Here is a 19,542-nt window from a genome sequence, read left to right on the forward strand (position 1 = left end):
ATGCTTCCATATGTGATATTTCATATGTTTTATGTGTTCTGATGACTGGTACTGTATATATATATATATATATATATGCCAGCATCTTTAACAGAATAGCCTAGTTTTACCTCAACATTCTAAAATAAGTGTTTCTAAAGCAATATATGGGACATAAAAAATTTCCTACTGGCTTCCAAGGCACAGAACAAGTAGCAAACGAGCTTTAACAATTCTATTATAACCCCAATGCAGCAACACAATGTTCACCAACAGATCTGCAATTATTTCTACTAAGGCAAGATAAATGAACAGAACACATATAATTGTATAAACTGACAATTTTACTGCTCTGTGCTCATTCAAATGTTGTAGGTATTGATTTCTGTACATCATCACCTTTCACTTCTCTAGGGCAGGAACACAGATAACTGAAACTCGTATTGCTAGAATGCTAGCTGTGAAACTAAGTATAACAAGAACAAATTTTCTGTATATATTTTTTTCAGATGTTTTCTATAAATATGTTAAAATATTCATAACTCTTCATAATCTGAGGAGTTGATGACATTTTTTGCTTGCAGTAGAACTTTATGCAGCTCTATGACAAAAGAAAAATCAAAAGCATGCACTCTGCAAAAACATCAAATCATTTTAAAAAGCTGAAAAAACAGAAAAAATGCTTTTTTGGGGGAAAACTGTTGGACCTTTCCTTTAACAATGGGCTATTTGTGGTGGCCACAAAGCTGCTTAAGAGAATGCAGTGTGTGGAAGCGGCCATCAAGGCTGACAAATCTAAAATAGAAGATAGTATAGATGTGACAGTTTTGATATCTTCTCTATTATTCTAAAAGGCTTACAATAAACCATATAAAAACCCTTCTAGGAAAAGGTGTCCAGACTGGTATATAGGTCTGTGCAGGAAGTAAGACGCATCTAAATCTAAAGACAGAAATCTTCTGCACTTGAATACATCTTTGCAGCACCTGCTGTGGTTGTAAAACGCACACCTACAGAGGCCTTAAAGTTTCTACCCATGATACTGTTGATAAAGACATGAAATAATGCGTGGGCTCCCGTCTAATTGTAGGCTTTCATCTAGAAGAGATCATGTGCTGATACCTTCCCACACAATCCATATGCATCTGAATCACTCATTATCAATTCTGCAGAAAACACATGAATATTTACAACAAACAGCCAAGCAAGCAAACACAGGCGTCTATATTTGGTCTACCGAGGCAGACAGATGTTGTAATACTCTTATAGGTGCTGTGGGTCACCTGAAAACATATATTGTAGTTTGAAGTATAGTTAAAGTGTTAAGGTGGACTTTCTTTGTGCTCTATGTTAGATCGTCATGAGACAGAATGTACCCTCTACAGCTGGTTATGGGTGTGTTAGTTTACTCTCTGGTGCTGCTAGATCCTCCTCTATGGTAGAACACTGAGAGTTAGACTTTCTCTCTCACTAAAGTTGCCTGCTATGTCTCAGCCCTTGAAGAACTTTATCTTTCTGAGCCTCCTGAGAAGGTTTCTCTGAAGGGACTCAAGAAAGGAAAAAAATAGGGAGGTCTCATTCTGAAAAAGGCCAGGCAGTTACTGGAAATAGCTTTTGCAGCTTAGAAAGCCCTGATAACATCTTCACTACATCTGAACATAAAAGCCATCAGAGAAAATAATGGGTGAGATGCCGCATATAAGGAATGAAATGACACAGCACCCATTTTGGAATAGGAGGGCTACTCCATCATATGTGGCCCTGCGTGTGTGAGTGTGCTTGAGTGTGCGCCTGCGTGTTTGTCTATAGGGGTATTGTGGGTGAGAAGGATCCAACACTTGAGGTTCTGCACTAGTAATGGATCTCTCTAGTATTAGTGCCTACCAAGGCTACGTGTTCAGTAGCCATACCTTGTGTTTCTCAGGTCGAGTCCAAGAAGCCTAGAAAGGACAAACAAACACATAGAAAAAAAAACAACAAAAATGGCAAAAACCTTAAATATGGTACAGCTGCCACGGGTGTTAAAAGACATAACTAGCACATGTAAATGTTATTCACTCAGCCTTTCTGTAGAATGACAATCAATGTGACACAGAACACCTGTAAAAAAATACACAGTACTGTGTCAAAGTAGGAGAGTACCTTTTATTTTTTTAACTTCCAGTCAAAATGGCCAGTGAAAATTATTCATTCAAGTACTGTGTCCACGCTCTGTCTTTATTATAGCTTCCATTCTTTTCAGGAGACTTGCTTTCAGTTTTTCAGAGACCTGCAGAGACATTTTCCACACCTCCAAGGTTCAGTCTCAGAAGTTGGTTGATTTTTCTGCTTTTCACAATCCAAATAATCCCATTCAGAGATGTTGAGATCTCTGACCCTGAACACCAACAGCTTGTTTGATTTGCAAGTTTTCTTTCTCAGAAACAGCTTCTTGACAGCTAAACATCCTTTCAGACCCATGGCGTTGAGATGTCTTCTCACAATGGAAGGACAGTCAAAAACGTGTGGATTTTCAGATCTGAAGCAAAAGTGAAGCTTGATTTTCACCTCTCTCTTAAAGATGTAAGCTTTAAAAACTCTTCATCTGATGGTGAGTTTGGGTGGTCTACCAGGTCTTGCACAGCTGTTAGGAGTCCCAACTTCCCAGCTTTGAAAAGTCTTTTTTTTTCAGAAAATATCTCACAAAAATTGAGTGACTTGTATCTAATGAATAATTCTGCATGGAAATTAAATAAATGAAGGGTCTCTGACTTTTGCACAGCACTGTAAATAAACATGAATGAATAAATTAAAACACAAAGTACTTATTAAGCTATTTCATTCAGCGCTTTAATAAAGCAAACATCATTCATTCTAATTATTAAGACTGGATTAAGGTCTTGTAGAATTACTGAAATCATATTCTCGATTAACAACATCCACTGATGATGTGTTGGGAAAACAAAGCAACAATACAGCATTATTCAGTAAGTAATTCACTTAACTACCACTAACCTCTTTAATGAAAGTATGTGCATGCCATAGCAGATGGAACTACACTGTACATTCCCAACTGAACTCTCTATTTCCTGATCCTTATCCAGCCCATTGATTAGATTTTTATGATTAAGACAGGACAATAGTAAAAAAAAACAAATTTTTCCAAATAACAGTCACATAGAATTGTGTTGCTTTTTAGAAATGAGACTTGGGCATCAGTGAGGGTGCTTGGACCTTCCAGCGTGGCCACAGGGACCCTGCAGGTGGCATGTGTGCATGTACAAGTGAAGGGTCATTCGCTCCACAGGCCAGGTGAGCCAATAAGCCATCCAAATGCCACATAGCTGGTGGGGCCGCTCAATAATTAACCATTAACAAATGAATTATGGAAGAAAGGCCCTTCCCTTGCCAGTACAGGCAGTGCATGATAAGGGCAGGAGAGCGCTTTATGATTCGGTCAATATTAACTCCATTTATCACTTGAATTCTAATGGAGATGACACTGACCCTGATCAACACATTCATTTAGTCAATATACCATCCATCAGGCTTAGTTACAGAGTGTCTTATCTGGACTCATTCCTCTGTATGACACAGAATGCTTTGGATTGAACAGTGATGGGTAGCTTTCACAGCAGCTCTCTATACCTGAGGCACGTTTTGTTTAGTCAAAATCAAAAGGCTTTGCTCAGACCGAACTGCTGTGAATTTGCACACTCACAATGGTGCTTTTTGCTGATTTTTATCTACACCACTGATAAATTAAAAGACATGAATAGGAAATGGATACATACATCAATATTCTCCCCTGACTTGTGACAAGCTGACAACAACCGAGCTAAGCACATGAACTCTACTGCGCGTGATGGTGTTTTATTGTAGCTGTCCTTTCATCCAGTAATTTGGCACAGAGCTAAAAGGAGAGGAATAAAGGCCGAGAAGTGGGACGTGGGGTTGCAAATGAAAACTGGCACTGGCAGCAAAAAGCAGTGATAACTTGTTCTCCCAGGGAATTATTCATACAAGTATCAACTAGCCCACCAAAGTCTTTGAAATAGCACTTAGTTAATTGGAACAGACTGGGGGAGGGTTCTCTGGAGCACTTTTATCCTTAATACAGTTATACAACATCTAATAGAAAAAGAAACTCTGCAGGATTAGGGCTGGCACACATATAGACAACAAAGACTTAAAGCTCATGCGGTACACTCACGGTACGGTCGATTGAAAGAGAATGCTTTGTTTGGTATAGATTCAGAGCATGTGCTCTATTGCACTGGCTTGACATCCACAGTGCATATATTGATTTCATGATTCCTTCATTAGCTGCCTGTCATAGGGTCATCAGAGCAGAACCCTTGTGATGTTTCTGGTCTCGCTTTTACTTTCTACCCCTCTATATGATAAAATATTCACAATCACACAGCCTCCTTAACCTGACCTCTCTGACACACACACTAGGTGCTAGTATCACTCCAGTGCTAGCCAACTAGCCCTGCAAACGCAGCCTCAAGCAGCAACCCCCAAAGGCAACTTAAGCTTATCTAGTGACCGCCTAGTCTGAAAACGGCTCTCCACGGGTCAAATGAGAGAAAAACAAGATCTTAATTGGGTTTGTACAAGTGCCCTTGAGGCATGGCGAACGTGGATGAGCGTAAGTAAAAAGGTTAGAACAGAGTGGAGCAAACGCTGTCCACTTCAGCGGCAGCCAAGCATTCATTTAGCACTGATATTCATGCCTGACCTGCCATTAGTGAGCTGCTGATAAGAGACTAGGGTCTTACAAGGCAAGCACTACTCTAGGCTGAGCACAAAGGAAGTGCATGGTAAGCTAATGTTCCTAAAATACTGCACTGTTCTCCTGGAGTCATGCTTCAGGAGACTGTTCAAGAGTTCAAATCTATTGAAAGGGCAAACCACCCACTTTTTTTAACCTAATTTTAAAGTTGGGCAATAGGGCAAGTGTATATCATGATATTTAAAGACATTTTCACAGCACGATATGTATCACAATGCACAATATGACAAAATGCACACAAAAAACAGTACCACCACATTTAAATGGGCTTTGAAAATAAGCACACTATGTTTTTTGTTATTAAATGCTTGCGATAAACAAACTTAGAAGGAACAGAAAGTGAAAATATAATTCATAAAATAAGCAAAATACTATAATGAGCTGACATTCAACAAACTTGTTACTATGCAGTTTAACTGATCTCAGAACAACAGACTCAGCATCTTGGAATGTGTTTGTGGGATTATCTCGATCGTAAGAAGAAACTTCTAAGACTGAACTTTGACTGTGTGGAAAAATGTCCTGCAGATTTCTTTGAAAAACTGAAAGCAAGCCTCCCGAAAAAAATTTTAAGATGTCATAAAGGCAAAGTATGAATACACTAAGTACTGAAAGAAATGTATTATATTTAGTTGTTGAGGCTTCTGTGTAATTTTCTGTTAATTTTTTTTGACCTGATGCTGAAAAATTGATAACTTGTACTTCAGGGTCGTTTTGGCTGGAAATAAATGAAGGGTGATCTTTTGAACAGGACTCTACTGTAATTTATCACAATAACACATATTGCCCACATTTGCCCATAGCACAATGCCTCAGTATAGTTTCTGTTACCTTCTGTAACTTTTGTATTGCTGCTATATACAATCACATCTACACAGAACAAACAATTCAAAACAACTTTATATTAACAGCTTTCCCTTTAAGCTATTTCACTCAGGCTTTGTGTGGAAGATAAAGATCCTTTCCGATATCAAAGTGTATGCTCTCTGTGTCTCACAGGGCTCATGCAATAACCATGGACAGGCTTCCTCCCATGCTTCCAGGCAGAACGTAAAGTAAGGAGAAAGCAGGAGCCTTTTCATTATTTAGCTGGTTTGTCTATGCAGATAAAGTGCTTCAGTCTATCAAAGATACAGCACTGCCAGTTTAGCTCATCTCCTGAGGTTCCTGTGCATTTCTGACTTCTTTCGCCACTCTAATATTGCGGTAGGCGATGCTAAACGCATATGAAAAATTCCAGATCAAGACGACCGTAGCCATGGTGATAATGACCCATATTAATATACCAGTTTCCACTCCGAACACAATGTTGTTGATTAAACCATTACAGACCATTCATATTCAAATGGAACCATATATATAATCATCTGAATGGATATTTGAACAGGAGGACCAAATGGCTCATAAATACCTTCTTGAGAACATTTCAAACCAGCTATTTTCATCTGGGTTTGAAGTGCAGAGCTACATATGCCACAGCACAAATAAAGCATTTCTCCTCTTTTAGGAAAGGGTTACATGAAAAAGAAAACAAGAGCACCCTTAATTCCTGGAGAGCGAAGAGAGCGTTTGGCAGGAGAACCGTGCAAGGGCTCATAACAAGATTATCTTCTTAAGATAGCATAGCATGACTCTTTAGCCCCATTCCATTCCTCAGGCTTCTAGCACCCTCAACCCATGGTAATAATCACACAAACTGAATGGAAGAGTAAAAAAGAATGAGCCGGATGTAGTGTTTGCTAATACTCAGGTCCCTGCGGAACTGTGCCTGTGATACTCTCTTTCAAAGGGCTGATCTAGTTGTTATTTTCTTCAGGCATTCTGATAGGACAGTCTTTAGAGGAGAAAACGCAACGGACAGCAACCATCACGGGCTTCAATAAAAGCATAACAATACAGCTGGAATTGAATTTCTTTCCTCTGACACCAAATACTGGCCTGCCAGGCTGACTGAGGAAAAATATTGGAGAAAATAATAGAGGATGCAATCAGGTAGACTATTGTAAAGCAAATAGCATCTCTTCAGGTGATGGACCACAGACTTAAATATGAGGTATATCTCATGCCTGCAGTCCAGACCCAAAAAACTGATGCCAGCGGCTGCGGTCAAACAGGTCTCTAACTGGGCGCTTTCGGCGGCTAACACGATCCAGCAGGCCTAGAGCTGGCTCCGACACATCAGCTGTTCAATTCAACACACTAATCCCCATGCAGAGGGATGGAGTGAAACATTTTCTATCATTCACCAACAGCTGACAGGGGGACAGAGGGAAGCCATAGAGGTGTTGCATCTCAGATAAGCCTGGTGAAAGGTGAGGAAAGAGCCTGCAGAATGGCCATGGGTATTCATCTCTGCAAAATAAATAAAGAAAGAAATAAACAAGCCCATCTCTAAAGTTATCAGCTCTGGTTCTGCACAGCTGTTGCTCTAGGCCTGTGCCTTAAAGCAGTTCTTTAGATAAGCGAGTTGTCAAACCAATCATCATGTTTAAACGCAACTAACAATTAGCTTACTTGAAACGTCGATAGAGACCTAGGTTTAGAATTAGAGGGGTGGACACTAGCTGTAGAAAACGTTCCATCATCATTTCTGCGGGAAAGATGGAAGGAAAAGAGGACGGAAGGGAGCAAAAGACAGAGCAGAAAGATAAAGAGCCAGAGAGAGTGACAGAATTCGGTTCTGTGCAGAGCTGAATATTGATAGGAGCAGTTAGCCGACATCGCTTGATGCCATTTGACTGAGTTATGATGAAAAATGAAGGAATGGAAATGGTCCATTTCAAGGCTGCTAATTAAGCAGAGTGGCTGAAGTGTGCAGAGTGGAGCACATTTATTGCATAGCAGTGAAAAGTGTCCTACACAAGGCTGATGAGACTACTAGAGCCTGACCGACATGAACATTTTGTGACCAATACAAATTTTTTTGAAGCTAAAAAGTTGGAAACTACTAGTCCAGTAGTTTTACTTAAACAGTGCTTAAGACTGGTTTGACACTTGACAGTTACACAAATTAATTTTTTAACTGCTTTTTATAGCATATATAGCATATATATGTGTATATTATATATTTATATATATATACACATATATATATATATATATATATATACACATATATATATATATATATATATATATATATATATATATATATATATATATAATATATATATATATATATATATATATGTGTGTGTGTGTGTGTATGGCTATGCCAAGTTGGCCTGGAGTCTTAAAGGAGATATTTTAATTTCTTTTTTTTAGATTAAATACAGTTTCCTGTGCTCTTTGAAGGACAACTGTGGAGAACATAAAACAAATAACACTGACCACTGTTCTCACTGGCTGTCTCAGTAGAGGGGGCAGGGTCAGGGGTGTGATTGTTATGCCATGGTGCAGATATTCTTCACTTTCAATGTTACAATTTCAATATTGACTCCTTCAGTAAAGATTTAAACTCAAAGCCTGTTTCTGAATATCAATGCATCCTGTTAGCTTAACTGTACGCCAAGCTTACTCTAGTGAGGGCAGTATATGGTGCAATTAGCCCTTTTGTCATAAGCGTTTGTATGTGAAAGAGCAGCTGTGATGGTAAAAGTAGGAAAGCTGGGTAAATGGGCATGCTTTTGTGAGAGGGATGGGATGCTTGCTTGAATCAAGCAAGAAATCCAAACAGCCTGTAGAATCATATTCTTTCTTAGACTGTGCATAAAGTAGTTGGCAAAGAAAACCCAGTTTTGTTTACCATGTCTTCTTTAAGCTGGAAGGCTGGACCCCCCTTGGTGAATAGAGATAGAACTGAGAAAGAGGGAGGAGATGGGGAGGCGGTGAGATGCGAAAACTTAACAGGAAACGAGGGGCAATGATGGAAATGTATAGGAAGTTATATAAAAGGAACTGGAGCTTCAGGTGTAGTCCTCCTTCCAAACTGTAGTTATTCCGTAACTCCACTTGTCAAATATGATTGCTAGTTCTCACTTGTCAAACTTCTTAAACTCAAATAAACATAAGAAACTGAAAAAATCTTAAATAATATAAATGATGCAATATAGTGGGCAGATATTTTTTCCTTCAGTTTTCTTTATAGTGTTTTTGTTTTGTTTATATCATGTTCCTCATGCTGAAGGTTCAAATGCATTTTACATGTTTTTTATTATTTTAACAATGATGTTTTGTTTTCAAATATACCATTTCAGGCTATTTTACTGTGTTACATATATGCAGAGCAAGTCATGCCAAATTTAAATGCAATCTCTGCAGTGGAAAATCCTGAAACGCAATGCACACACGACACTTTTCCAAAACAATGTATCAAAATGAAAAGCAAGGCTTCTACCACATGCTTTTGCGTCACTTGACCTCTTTACTGGAATACAGTGCATGAAGATTTAAATTTAAAAAACAAACAGCTAATTTTATGTCAGAGTTGAAAACAATCCACCTTGAAATGTAATAAAAGCACAGCTACACTGCTTTCCAACGTGCAGTCCTGCAAACATATATGCCTGACTGAAATGCAATCATGACAGTGAAGCGAGTGAAATGCAAAGCACATATGCGATTGCATTTAAACAGTGACACGCAGAAAACATTCAAAAATGAAGAGTAAAAGATCTATTACATTGATACAACACTGCACCGTTGAGTGAAAAATAGTTGTGCATTGATAACATTTCAAGGATTGTATGTAATTCTGACACCAATTCAGCATTTAGTTTTTTTAAATGCAAACCCTCATGTGTTGTTATTTAGTAAAGAGGTCAGGTGATGTGAAAACAATGTCATAGAGGTTTTGCTTTTTATTCAGGCACGTAATCCACACGTCACTGTGAAAAAATATGTTATATGTGCATTGCATTTCACTTTTTTCCAATGCAGTGACTGCATTTTAGTTTGCCACAAATTCCCCTCCATAGTCATAAGTGAGCAAGTGATGACTCTGTGGTCTCGTGGTACTTCAATATTGGACAATATTATCAGCTACTGCTCCTCTATCACAGCTACGCGCTTAGATGGCTCCATGCTTAACAGGTGCATGCCCAAGGGCCACGCTAACATATTAGCACATCAGAAATTCAGGTGTGTTACAATGGCCTTCTGGCTCTCTGTTTGTTTGTTTAGTATTTTCAACCGTACAGCCAAACCAAGTCCACCAACTCTAAAAAGGCACACAGATAAGCGCTGCAAATAGAACTGACAGTTCTTCGCACGTCCTTGAAAAGAGCAGCGCTCTGTTCCTCTGACCTTTCATTTAACTCTCTCACGGTCTTTTCATCAAATCTGTATAGAAATGCAGCCTTACCAACTCTGCTGACTATAATTCACCTGACCTATCTGAACTCACATTAAATATTCTGTTCAGAGGTGAAGAAGACTTTCCTTAATGTAGTCCACTGGATACAAGCATTGAATATTAGGCTGTATAATGCAGAGGAGAGGAAAGTTCTGTATTGGCACAGAGTTTTATTCAATATTCAGTACTGAGGCACTCATACTCCAACACTAAATGCAAAAGGACCCTGCCCTGACCCGGGCCCTTTGACCCTCCCCCAACACGCTCACAGTACCTGCTCTCCTTCGCTGAAGACGCGTCGGCCGAAGCTCCACACGATGCTGGGGGTGGGGTCACCTGTGGCCTCGCAGGTCAGTGTTATCTGTTCTTCCAGCTCTGAAGCCGTCTGGTTCTCCAGGTATGTGATCTTGGGTTGCACTGTACATGCGCACGCACACACACACATAATGGCTGACTCAGAATGGAGAGCTGCAACCACTCTCAGACTGCTAAGGAGATAACGATTATCATGTGAAATTATTGAGCCTGCTCTATCCTGGCAAATAAAAACTCTGGCCTTAGCTTGATAAGCTGGAAATGTTCATTTTACCAGACGAATGTATTTCACTTACATGGTGCTTTTTAAAATTTAATCACCACGTTGTCATGTTTCTAATTCAACAAAAGGAAAACCACATTAAAGGATGCTCTTTAATAAACTACTTTGATGAGATGTAATTTTCAACAGGTCTAGCTTTTATTCATCTTCTGCTGTTTAATCTTTTAGTGCTGCTAGATGTAGGAACAGGAAAAAGGGACAATATTTCACATCACAAGATAAGAGCATCATGGACTGACAGGTGCCAGGAAACTTGCTTAGGATTGCAACCTCGATTGTTCCTGGTGCTTGATCTCAACTCATTTGGATTCTCCTGCCGCTACAGAGACACTTGGGGTGATTGTCTGTCTCTTACCAAACACATTGAGGCTGACCTCCTCTTCTTTCGCTCCTGCTTTGTTGCGGGCGATGCAGACATAATCTCCCTCGTCCACTTTCTTCACGTCTTTGATGGTCAGCTCTGAGCCATCTTCATTCAGACTGTACTTTTCATCAGGCACCAGCACCACGTTATTACTGAGAGGGAGAAAGAGAGAGAGAGAGAGAAAGAGAGAGAGAGAGAGAGGTGGGGGGTAGAAAGAGAAAGAAAAAGAGAGTGAGAAAGATGGGGGAGATAGAAAGAGAGAGAGAGAGAGAGAGAAAGAGAGAGAGAGAGAAAAGAGAGAACGAGGTAGAGGATAGAAAGAGAGAAAGACATTGAAAGAAAAGAGAGAGGTGGGGACAGAAAGAAACAGAGGGGGAGAGAGAGAGGTAGAAAGAGAGAGGGGTAGAAAGGGAGAGGGAGGTGGAGAGATAAAGAGAGAGAAGAGAGAAAGGTGGGGGACAGAAAGAGAAAGATGTGGGGGATAGAAAGAGAGAGAAAAAGAGTGAGAAAAATGTTGAAGACAGAAAAAGAGAAGAGAGAAAAAGGTAGGGGATAGAAAGAAAGAGAGAAAGACAGAGAGAGAAAAGAAAATGTGGGGGACAGAAAGAAACAAGAGAGAGGGGGAAGAGAGAGATAGAGAGAGAAGAGAAAGATAGGGGATAGAAAGGAAAAGAAAAAAGAGAGCAGTAGAGAGATAAAGAGAGCAAGAAGAGAGAAAGGTGGGGGCAGAAAAAAGAAAGAGATAGAGGTGGGGACAGAAAAAGAGAGTGAGATGTGAGAAAAGAGAAAAAGCGGGTGAAAGACAGTGTGAGAGGGAGAGAGAGAGAGAGAGAGAGCAACAGAGAAAGAGAGGGAGAGAGCGGTAGAGAGAGTGAAAGAGAGATAGACAGAGGAAATTCTCACATCACTGAGTTTTCTTTCTGGTCTTCATGCTCTCCCTACCTCTGCAATGTCATGAATATGTTTTTCTCTCTTCTCTTTCTACCCTTCCTTAACACTTGGTGAACAAGAAAAGGGCTGCCATGAAATGGATTGCTTCTTCCCTTGTATAGATTCAGGCCAGAGCTGCCAAACCTCAAGTGAGGGAGTGAGAGAGTACATGCAGCAAAGGTGAAGAAGAAAGAAAGAAAGAAAGGCTGATTTGCTTTGTCACCCTTCCCTGTCCGCCACTGTGCTCTCTGTGCTTCGAGCCAGCACAGCAGCCATAAAGAATGTCCAAAGGCCATAAAAATCAAGTTGATTTCTTGTGATGTGCCTCTTGGATGAACACTCGGCCCTCTCTCTCCAAACTGTGTCTCTGTGCGACATTAAATCAGTCGCGCAAAGTCTGGATCCAGTCCCTGTTCCCCCTCTCGCCCGTTACAGCAGCGATTGTGCGGACACCCCAAAACGACAGCGTTAGTCTCCGGAGAGAGAGAATAAATAAGTTTTGTGGGGAGCAAGGCTGAGAGCTGATCTGATCCTCTGCCGTGCTCTCCCCCTCAACTTTCCTTCTCCACCTTCTCTTCCCCTGCCAAAGAAGTCACTAGTGCTTTAGGTCAAAGTCATGCTGAAGGGTGCCAGATGCCATGGTTAACGTCGGCTGTAAGGATGAAATCGCGTTTCTGCCGTCCACAGTGTTGTCTATTCACAAGCTTCAATAACGTTGATGCCCCTCTGCTCTGATCAGAGGAGACGCTCACCACCGTCAATGGGGCAATGGCCAGATTTCTCTATGAGCCACTACAGAAGTGAATGCTGTAATATGAGAATAGGATGTAGACCAGTGGTCCACACAATATTTTTACAGCAACCACAACCTCAACCTCATATGCTGGGCAAAGTGTTTTTCATCATTAACTGATATTGTCTTTTAGCCTGTAATAGCCATGATAGCTAATAATCACGTTTAATGTTTCTGGTGGTCTGCCTTGAGCAACTACCAGGCATTTTCAAATATGACCTAAACACAGTGTTCTTTGTGAGCCTACGTTGCTAATGTTTATTCACAGGTTTATCTAAGAAAAGAGTTATGGTGCAAAATAAAACTTCTTGTGGCTAGACTAACAGCATGCTGCTTTTACCAAGTATTAAGCACAATGCACTACATGAACGTATGCCAAAGCTTTAGCTTTAATGCTTAAAGGATACTAACAGTCAAGGAGTATGTTACCTCATCATGGCATTAATATTAACTAATATTAACTAGTACTTCTCACAAAAATCAAAACATTTGTATAATTAATTAAATAAATAACTGTTGACCAGGTTGCATAGACATGGAAAGCACATGTACCGTAGGTATCGTAGGTACCAAAATGCCTGTGTTATTACAGAAGTGAATACTGCTATAGAAGTAAATTGCAGCTGAGTTCAGTGCATGCAGTGGTGTGCTACTTACTGTGTCCATGTAACGGTGGGCTCTGGGTAGCCATCAGCGTAGCATGCTAGCGTCACAGCCTGCCCAATGTCCGCAGTGGCATTGAGCTCAGCATAACGGGTTCTGATAGTAGGCAGAACTGAGAGAGGGAAGGAGAGAAGAAGAGAGAAATGTAAGTAACAGCACATACATCGATTCGAACACAATATAACACAAGCATACAGTCGCATGCAAAAAACAGCCCTTGTCAGATTTCATGTTTTGTTGATTTAAGTGAGAACAAGTTCTCTACAGGGAACAAACTTAAATATGCCATTTTTCTGCAGGTTTTTATGCACAATTCTATTTACTTGCTGAGTTTAACATATTGAAAAAAAAAATGTACCATTAAAATACATAATAAATATAAAATATGCCATAACTTTTACACAGGCCACATAGTGTGGTTTGGTTTTATTTTTTTCCAATGAGTTAAATTTAGCAATAAGTTTTGTGCACTGAAATGTGCAGAAGTGTGTTCTCTGTAGAGGATGTGAAGATCAACAAAATTTGTCATTTGACCAGGGGCACCAAACTCGCATAATGACTGTGCTTTTCATGTGTACAGACCTACAACACCAGTCAGATGTTCGGACAGATCTTTTTACCACTATTTTCCACATTGTACAATAATAATAAACATGAGAACTATAAACAACACATGTAGATTTATGCAGTGATCACAAAATATTTTAGATTCTTCAAAGTCCCCCTTAACTGCGATGTAGCTTTACACAGTCTCTCAAGCAGCTTCATGAGGAGCCACCTGGAACGCTTTTCCACATTTCCACATTTGATGAGCACTTGCTGATAGCTGTAAATGACTACATGTGGGGGAGGGGGTGTTTCAAATGACATTAGAATGTCTACAAGTTTATGAAAAACATACACTCAATCAGGTGTGTCCAAACTTCTGATTGCTACTGTAGTGCATAACTGAGTAATACTAGTATTAACTCAAAGGGGCATGATTTCCTAGTTGGACAGGAAAATGTAGACAAAATACTAGTATCACAATTATATTTCTATATTTTGTGACTGCAGTACACACTGCAATATAATAATAATAATGCACTGGCCAATCAATAGAGACATGGTTAAAGAACCACCTGCATTTAACTTTTGTTGGATTATATACATAAATACCTTGATTCACCAAAACGTGATTAGTTAGAGAGCTCATTTGCATAGTGTAGCCTTCCATAATATTAGTACTGGAAATGTTAACACTACAACAATGATTAATAAACAATACACTGTGCAGTGAAAAAGACAGACCAGGATGTAATAGTTCATGAACAGGGTTGGTGGCTATGCAGGAGACTGCGTCCTCACCATTGACGATGACCCTGATGACCCTGAAGTCGATCTCTCCCCGGGCCATGATGCGGCCCTCGCAGGTGTAGTCTCCCTCATCTGTCTTCTTGATGCCGCGGATCTGGAGGTGGTTGTTGCTCAGGACCTTGAAGCGCACTGCGGGATGGAAGGAGCAAGAGAAAAGATGCAGGGATGCGAAATGAGTCAGTAATTACTCTTGAGTGAGATAAGGGGGCCACGTTAACGAGCCCCTCATTACACACTGGGTGGCTGAATGAGACTGCATGACACTTCAAGTTTGGAAAAAAGCAACTTTACGACCCCCACAGCAGCGCCACCTATATTTCAGCCCTACAATAAAGTACACATAAAAAACAATTGCTGTCACTGGTAACCCCGCAGTTGTTGCAGTAAAACAGTAATGACACACCAAGAATGGGAGAGTAAACTGCTTCTAAAAGGCTTTGATGAAGTTAACCCTTTCATACCAAGGCATAAAAAAGTGATTTCTGCCTTTAATCTTCTGCTTTAAGGGCACAGTCACACTAGCCTTTCCAAGCAACATTTCACAAGTGGAATTTTATTTATTTGGTGCCATATGCCACAATGATCGTTTTTATGTCTCAGACTTCTGGAGTAAATACATTTTGTGAGTGAAACTTTGTGTCAAGTTCAATCTTTGACATGCAAATTTGCAGGCTATAAAAAACACATGAAAGAGCGGCTGCATGATTTGTTGTAGGCAGTGTGTGAAATACCCCCTGGTATTCGGGGGCTCCCACGGATGGCTGCTAACTCACACGCCACAGCGGCGCTGATGCTAGCTTCAATGACAATAAAATGTTTGGTTTAACAATTTTTCTCCTGAAAATGATCTTCTCTAGTTTGGTGATGCACTCTTCCTCACATTCACTGAGATTTTACACATCATATCTTGTGCCTTTGGTTTGAGAAATGAATAACAATTCAATCTTTCCATCAATCTCTTGGGAAATTCGACAAGATTTCAGATTTACAAATATGCTCTGGGATACTGTAAAGTCTTTCAGAGGTATCCCGGGTATAGTTACAGGCCATAAAGGACCAACTGGGTGAACCAATTTGCCACAGCATCACCCTGAGTCAGACCAGTGCTACATTACTAGTTAGTTAATAATACAAATCACAGAAACTTGACGATAAAATAACAAACGACAAAAATATCAGAAATTGTTTAGTGTTTGGCTCAAACAACTCACAAAAAACTGACAGAGCTTTTTCTGCTCATGGCTTAACCAGTCAGCTGAGTGGTTTCTTTTATTGAAGAGCGAGATTTTTTCTGTAAACAGACGACGTTATGACACATTACAAGCTTTCTTATTCATTTTCCATGCAGTGACCTATGTCCGCTTACTGCTGCCAACTATGCTTTTGTGATTATATAGGTATCTGATATAATTATGTTCACATTTATATGTTTATTATTTATGGTTAGAGAATCAAAATTAGAGAGAACTGCAACAAAACGGAGGATTTTTGTTTGACACTGAATCTTCTGGATCAAACGGCAAATGTCTAGGGCAGTGGACTTCCTCCTTGAGATCTACCTTCCTGCAGGTTTCATCTCCAACCCAAAACACTAACACACTTCATTCAGCTAATCAAGAACTACTGAGAAAAATAATGAGGTGGATCAGGTGGGGTTGATTAGGGATAGAGCTGAAGTCTGCAGGAAAGAATATTTCCTGGAACATGCTTGGTGACCAGTGGTATAGGATGACTGTGGTTTAATAACATGATTTCATAAGGCAGTTGTTGCTTTTGTTTGAAGTATGAAGAACATGATCTAAGCAAGCTGGAAAATTTTACCACCATATTAAGCAACAGAGCATGTGAAATAAATACACGTCATACTCAGTCTCTTTCTATTGTTACTCTGATTAAAAACAAACCAATAACAAGCCCCTACTTATCAGTTCGGGATTCTGAATGTAAGCAAAAGTGCATCCAACAATAAAGGCAGTACTGTGCTTCTTCAATACAGTGACAGAAAACACAGTAGCACACAGAAAGGCCCAATTCCACATACTCTTAAATTTCACCATGTCCAACATGGACAAGCAGGTACACAAGCTAATCAGATTTTAGCGACCTCAATGGAACATTGCTAAAGTCTCTGAATGTATCATCAGTAAGATGCTTGGTAAGACAGGGTTAACTGTAGCAACGTGGAAAATGTGTTATTTACATATTGCAGCTCGGATTTCGAGCTCTGCTACAATTAGTGGTTTTGAAGTGAAAAACACATCCACTAGCAGGCCTCGGAGGTCGTGGCTGGCAGCACACAGCTGTGGTCACTCTCTCTTCCAGCGGTGTGGGAAGGACGAAGCTCTCCCAGGTTAAAATAGGTCCATCCAAATGAAGCACAAAAAAAGCAAAACAAAAAAAAAAAAGAAAAAAGCAAGAGCTGCGCTCAGCAGCGTGCTCGCAGCGGCTTTAGATGAAAACATCATAGCCTCGGAAAGCTTCTCTCCTTGACAATTTCTATTTCTCTTAATAAGATGGGGAGCTTCAATTTCACGCTGCTTCCTCTGTGTCAGAGCGGCTGAACCTGCAAGCACGCGGGCTGTGCTCAATGCACATGAGCGAATAGGGAGGAAGAACACGTTGACAGGGCGGACAGATAAAGATGAAAATGAGGAGGGGAATACAAAAATAAGGGCGAGAGAGAGTGGTAGACAGAAACAGTGAGAGAGTTGGCTCTATCTTTGTGGGTGTGCAGAGACTATCGCATGCAGAGCTACTACATATTGTTATCTTTGTGACCTTGGAATGCAAATGTGTGTTTTGGTCATTCTGATGGCTGCCCAGCGGTGGGAGGGTTGGCATAACGCAATGGGCGCACCATAGAAATGAGGCTGCGCAGGACAGGGTATTGCAATTCTTGTCCAAATTTAAGTCACTGTGATAAGAACCCCAAGAAACCCATCTAAATCCAGCTCAACATCTCAACTCAGTACAATCATTTGAGAAGTGTCTGATTCCACTGAGGCATAAAGTATATTCTGAAAATCTGCAGTATTCAGTTGAATATAACAGGTAACAGCTTCGGATCACCTAAACTGTTGTGTTTGTGCAAATGTGAAATTACAAAGACTATTTGGCTTTGACATTATAGGTTATTGTCCCTCAGCCCAAACAGTTTTATGCCCTCTGCAAAGAAAAAAAAGAAATCATCTTTAATCTAGTCAACATATCTAATATTTCTCATTATGAGTCTGTTGTACGACTACTATAAGACTATTTAATCTATATCTTAATGTTTTTACTTGTTTAAAGTCCTTTATCTAACGAAATTGTCATATTCCAAGTTGCAAACAAGCAAAATTACCCGACAAGCCAAGAAATAGGTTAAATAATTTTCATAATATTTTTCAACAAACTCATAATGAGAAATATTACAGTGTTGGGTTGCCAGGACAATGATCGGGAACCCCTTCATTTATTTAATTTCCAGTCAAAATGGCCATTAAATACAAGTTGTTCATTTCTCTGTAACAGACAACTTCCCAGAAGCCTCAACAATTAAATTGAATTTTTTGCAGTACTTTAGTGTGTCCACCCCTTGATTTTATTACAGTTTTCATTTTTCTGCACCTTCAAAGTTCGGTCTTAGAAGTTATTTGCATTTCTGATTCTCGTAATTCAGGTAACTCTAAACACGTTCTTTGATGCTGAGGTCTGGGCTCTGGGGTGGCCATTTATTTTTCTTAGTAACGGCTTCTTGACAGCTACCCATTCTTTCAGACCCACAGCTTTGAGCTGTCTTCTCACAGTGGAAGGATGGAGAGAAATACCTGTATATTTTTTCAGATCTGAAGCAAGAAGTGGAGCTTCATTTTCTCTTCTCTTTCAAAAGTTGAAAGCTTAGGCACTGTTTATCTGACGGTGATAGTTTTGGTGGTCTACCAAGTCTTACATGGCAGTTAGGAATATCACTGTCTCTATATCTTTTAATAATTGTTTTAACTCCAATTTTGAAAATTCCTGTTTCAGTTATTTGCCTTTGACTTCCTTATCTCCTTATGCAAACAGATTATGTTATATCTAATCTCCTCAGAAATATCTTCTGAAAAAAACAACTAACTTGTGTTTATTTGCCATTTTGGCTAAAAATTGATTAAATGGAAGTCTCTGACTTTTGCACATTACTGTATACATCTTGGGTACTTTTTGTCTTCTCCTTTTTTCTTTTGGTTGACATGATATTTCACTCTACATCTGTAGCGGTGAATCTGGTGCGACTGCCTGCTGAAGGACCTACCATCTTTCTCTGGCTGAATCTTGGTCCTCTGGTACTTCCAGATGATTGTAGGCGGTGGGGAGCTAATGACATCACAGACAATATCAGCATCATCCCCCTCATTGAACTCTTGAGGAGTTGGAGCATTCTGGAAAGTGAGTTTTTCTGCAGAAAAGAAAAAAAGACAAAATATACAGTTCATCCAATATTCTATATCACACCATGCACATATAGTACACAGTGTGGCAAATGTCAGGATCTAGTGTCCTCCTCAGGCTCTGTCCACAATAGACTTCCTGAGTGTAGATAGAATATGGGCAGTAATGAAAGAGCATGAAAAACCACAACTGCCTGAGGAGAATCTCCTCCTTTCGGAGAGCTCTCAGAGCTTTCATAAATAACTCAGGCCAGGTTTCCCATGACGTTACACATATTACATTATATGTTTCCTTTGGATTTTCAAAGCAAAGGAACAGCTTTACCAGCTAATGAAGTAACCATTGGACAGAATATACTGTAAACTGTGATATGCTT

General features: G+C 39.9%; 1 protein-coding gene across 4 annotated transcripts in view; it reads right to left on the minus strand.

Annotated features, from left to right (window-relative positions):
- The window catches only part of ncam1a (neural cell adhesion molecule 1a), a 235,708-nt gene that overhangs the window by 63,644 nt on the left and 152,522 nt on the right, over positions 1-19,542 (minus strand). For 3 of the 4 annotated variants that reach the window (XM_036588862.1, XM_036588861.1, XM_036588863.1), the window contains exons 4-8: positions 19,030-19,173; positions 14,745-14,882; positions 13,392-13,509; positions 11,003-11,163; positions 10,324-10,466 (exon numbers count right to left, since the gene is read on the minus strand). In XM_036588862.1, coding sequence (XP_036444755.1) covers positions 10,324-10,466; positions 11,003-11,163; positions 13,392-13,509; positions 14,745-14,882; positions 19,030-19,173 — 704 coding nt within the window. Of the gene's footprint in view, positions 1-1,889; positions 1,920-10,323; positions 10,467-11,002; positions 11,164-13,391; positions 13,510-14,744; positions 14,883-19,029; positions 19,174-19,542 lie in introns of all 4 variants that reach the window. The other variant, XM_036588864.1, reaches the window with a different exon arrangement.

The sequence above is a fragment of the Colossoma macropomum genome, unplaced genomic scaffold (genome assembly GCF_904425465.1).
Source record: "Colossoma macropomum unplaced genomic scaffold, Colossoma_macropomum, whole genome shotgun sequence".
In the NCBI taxonomy this organism is placed as follows: Eukaryota; Metazoa; Chordata; class Actinopteri; order Characiformes; family Serrasalmidae; genus Colossoma; species Colossoma macropomum.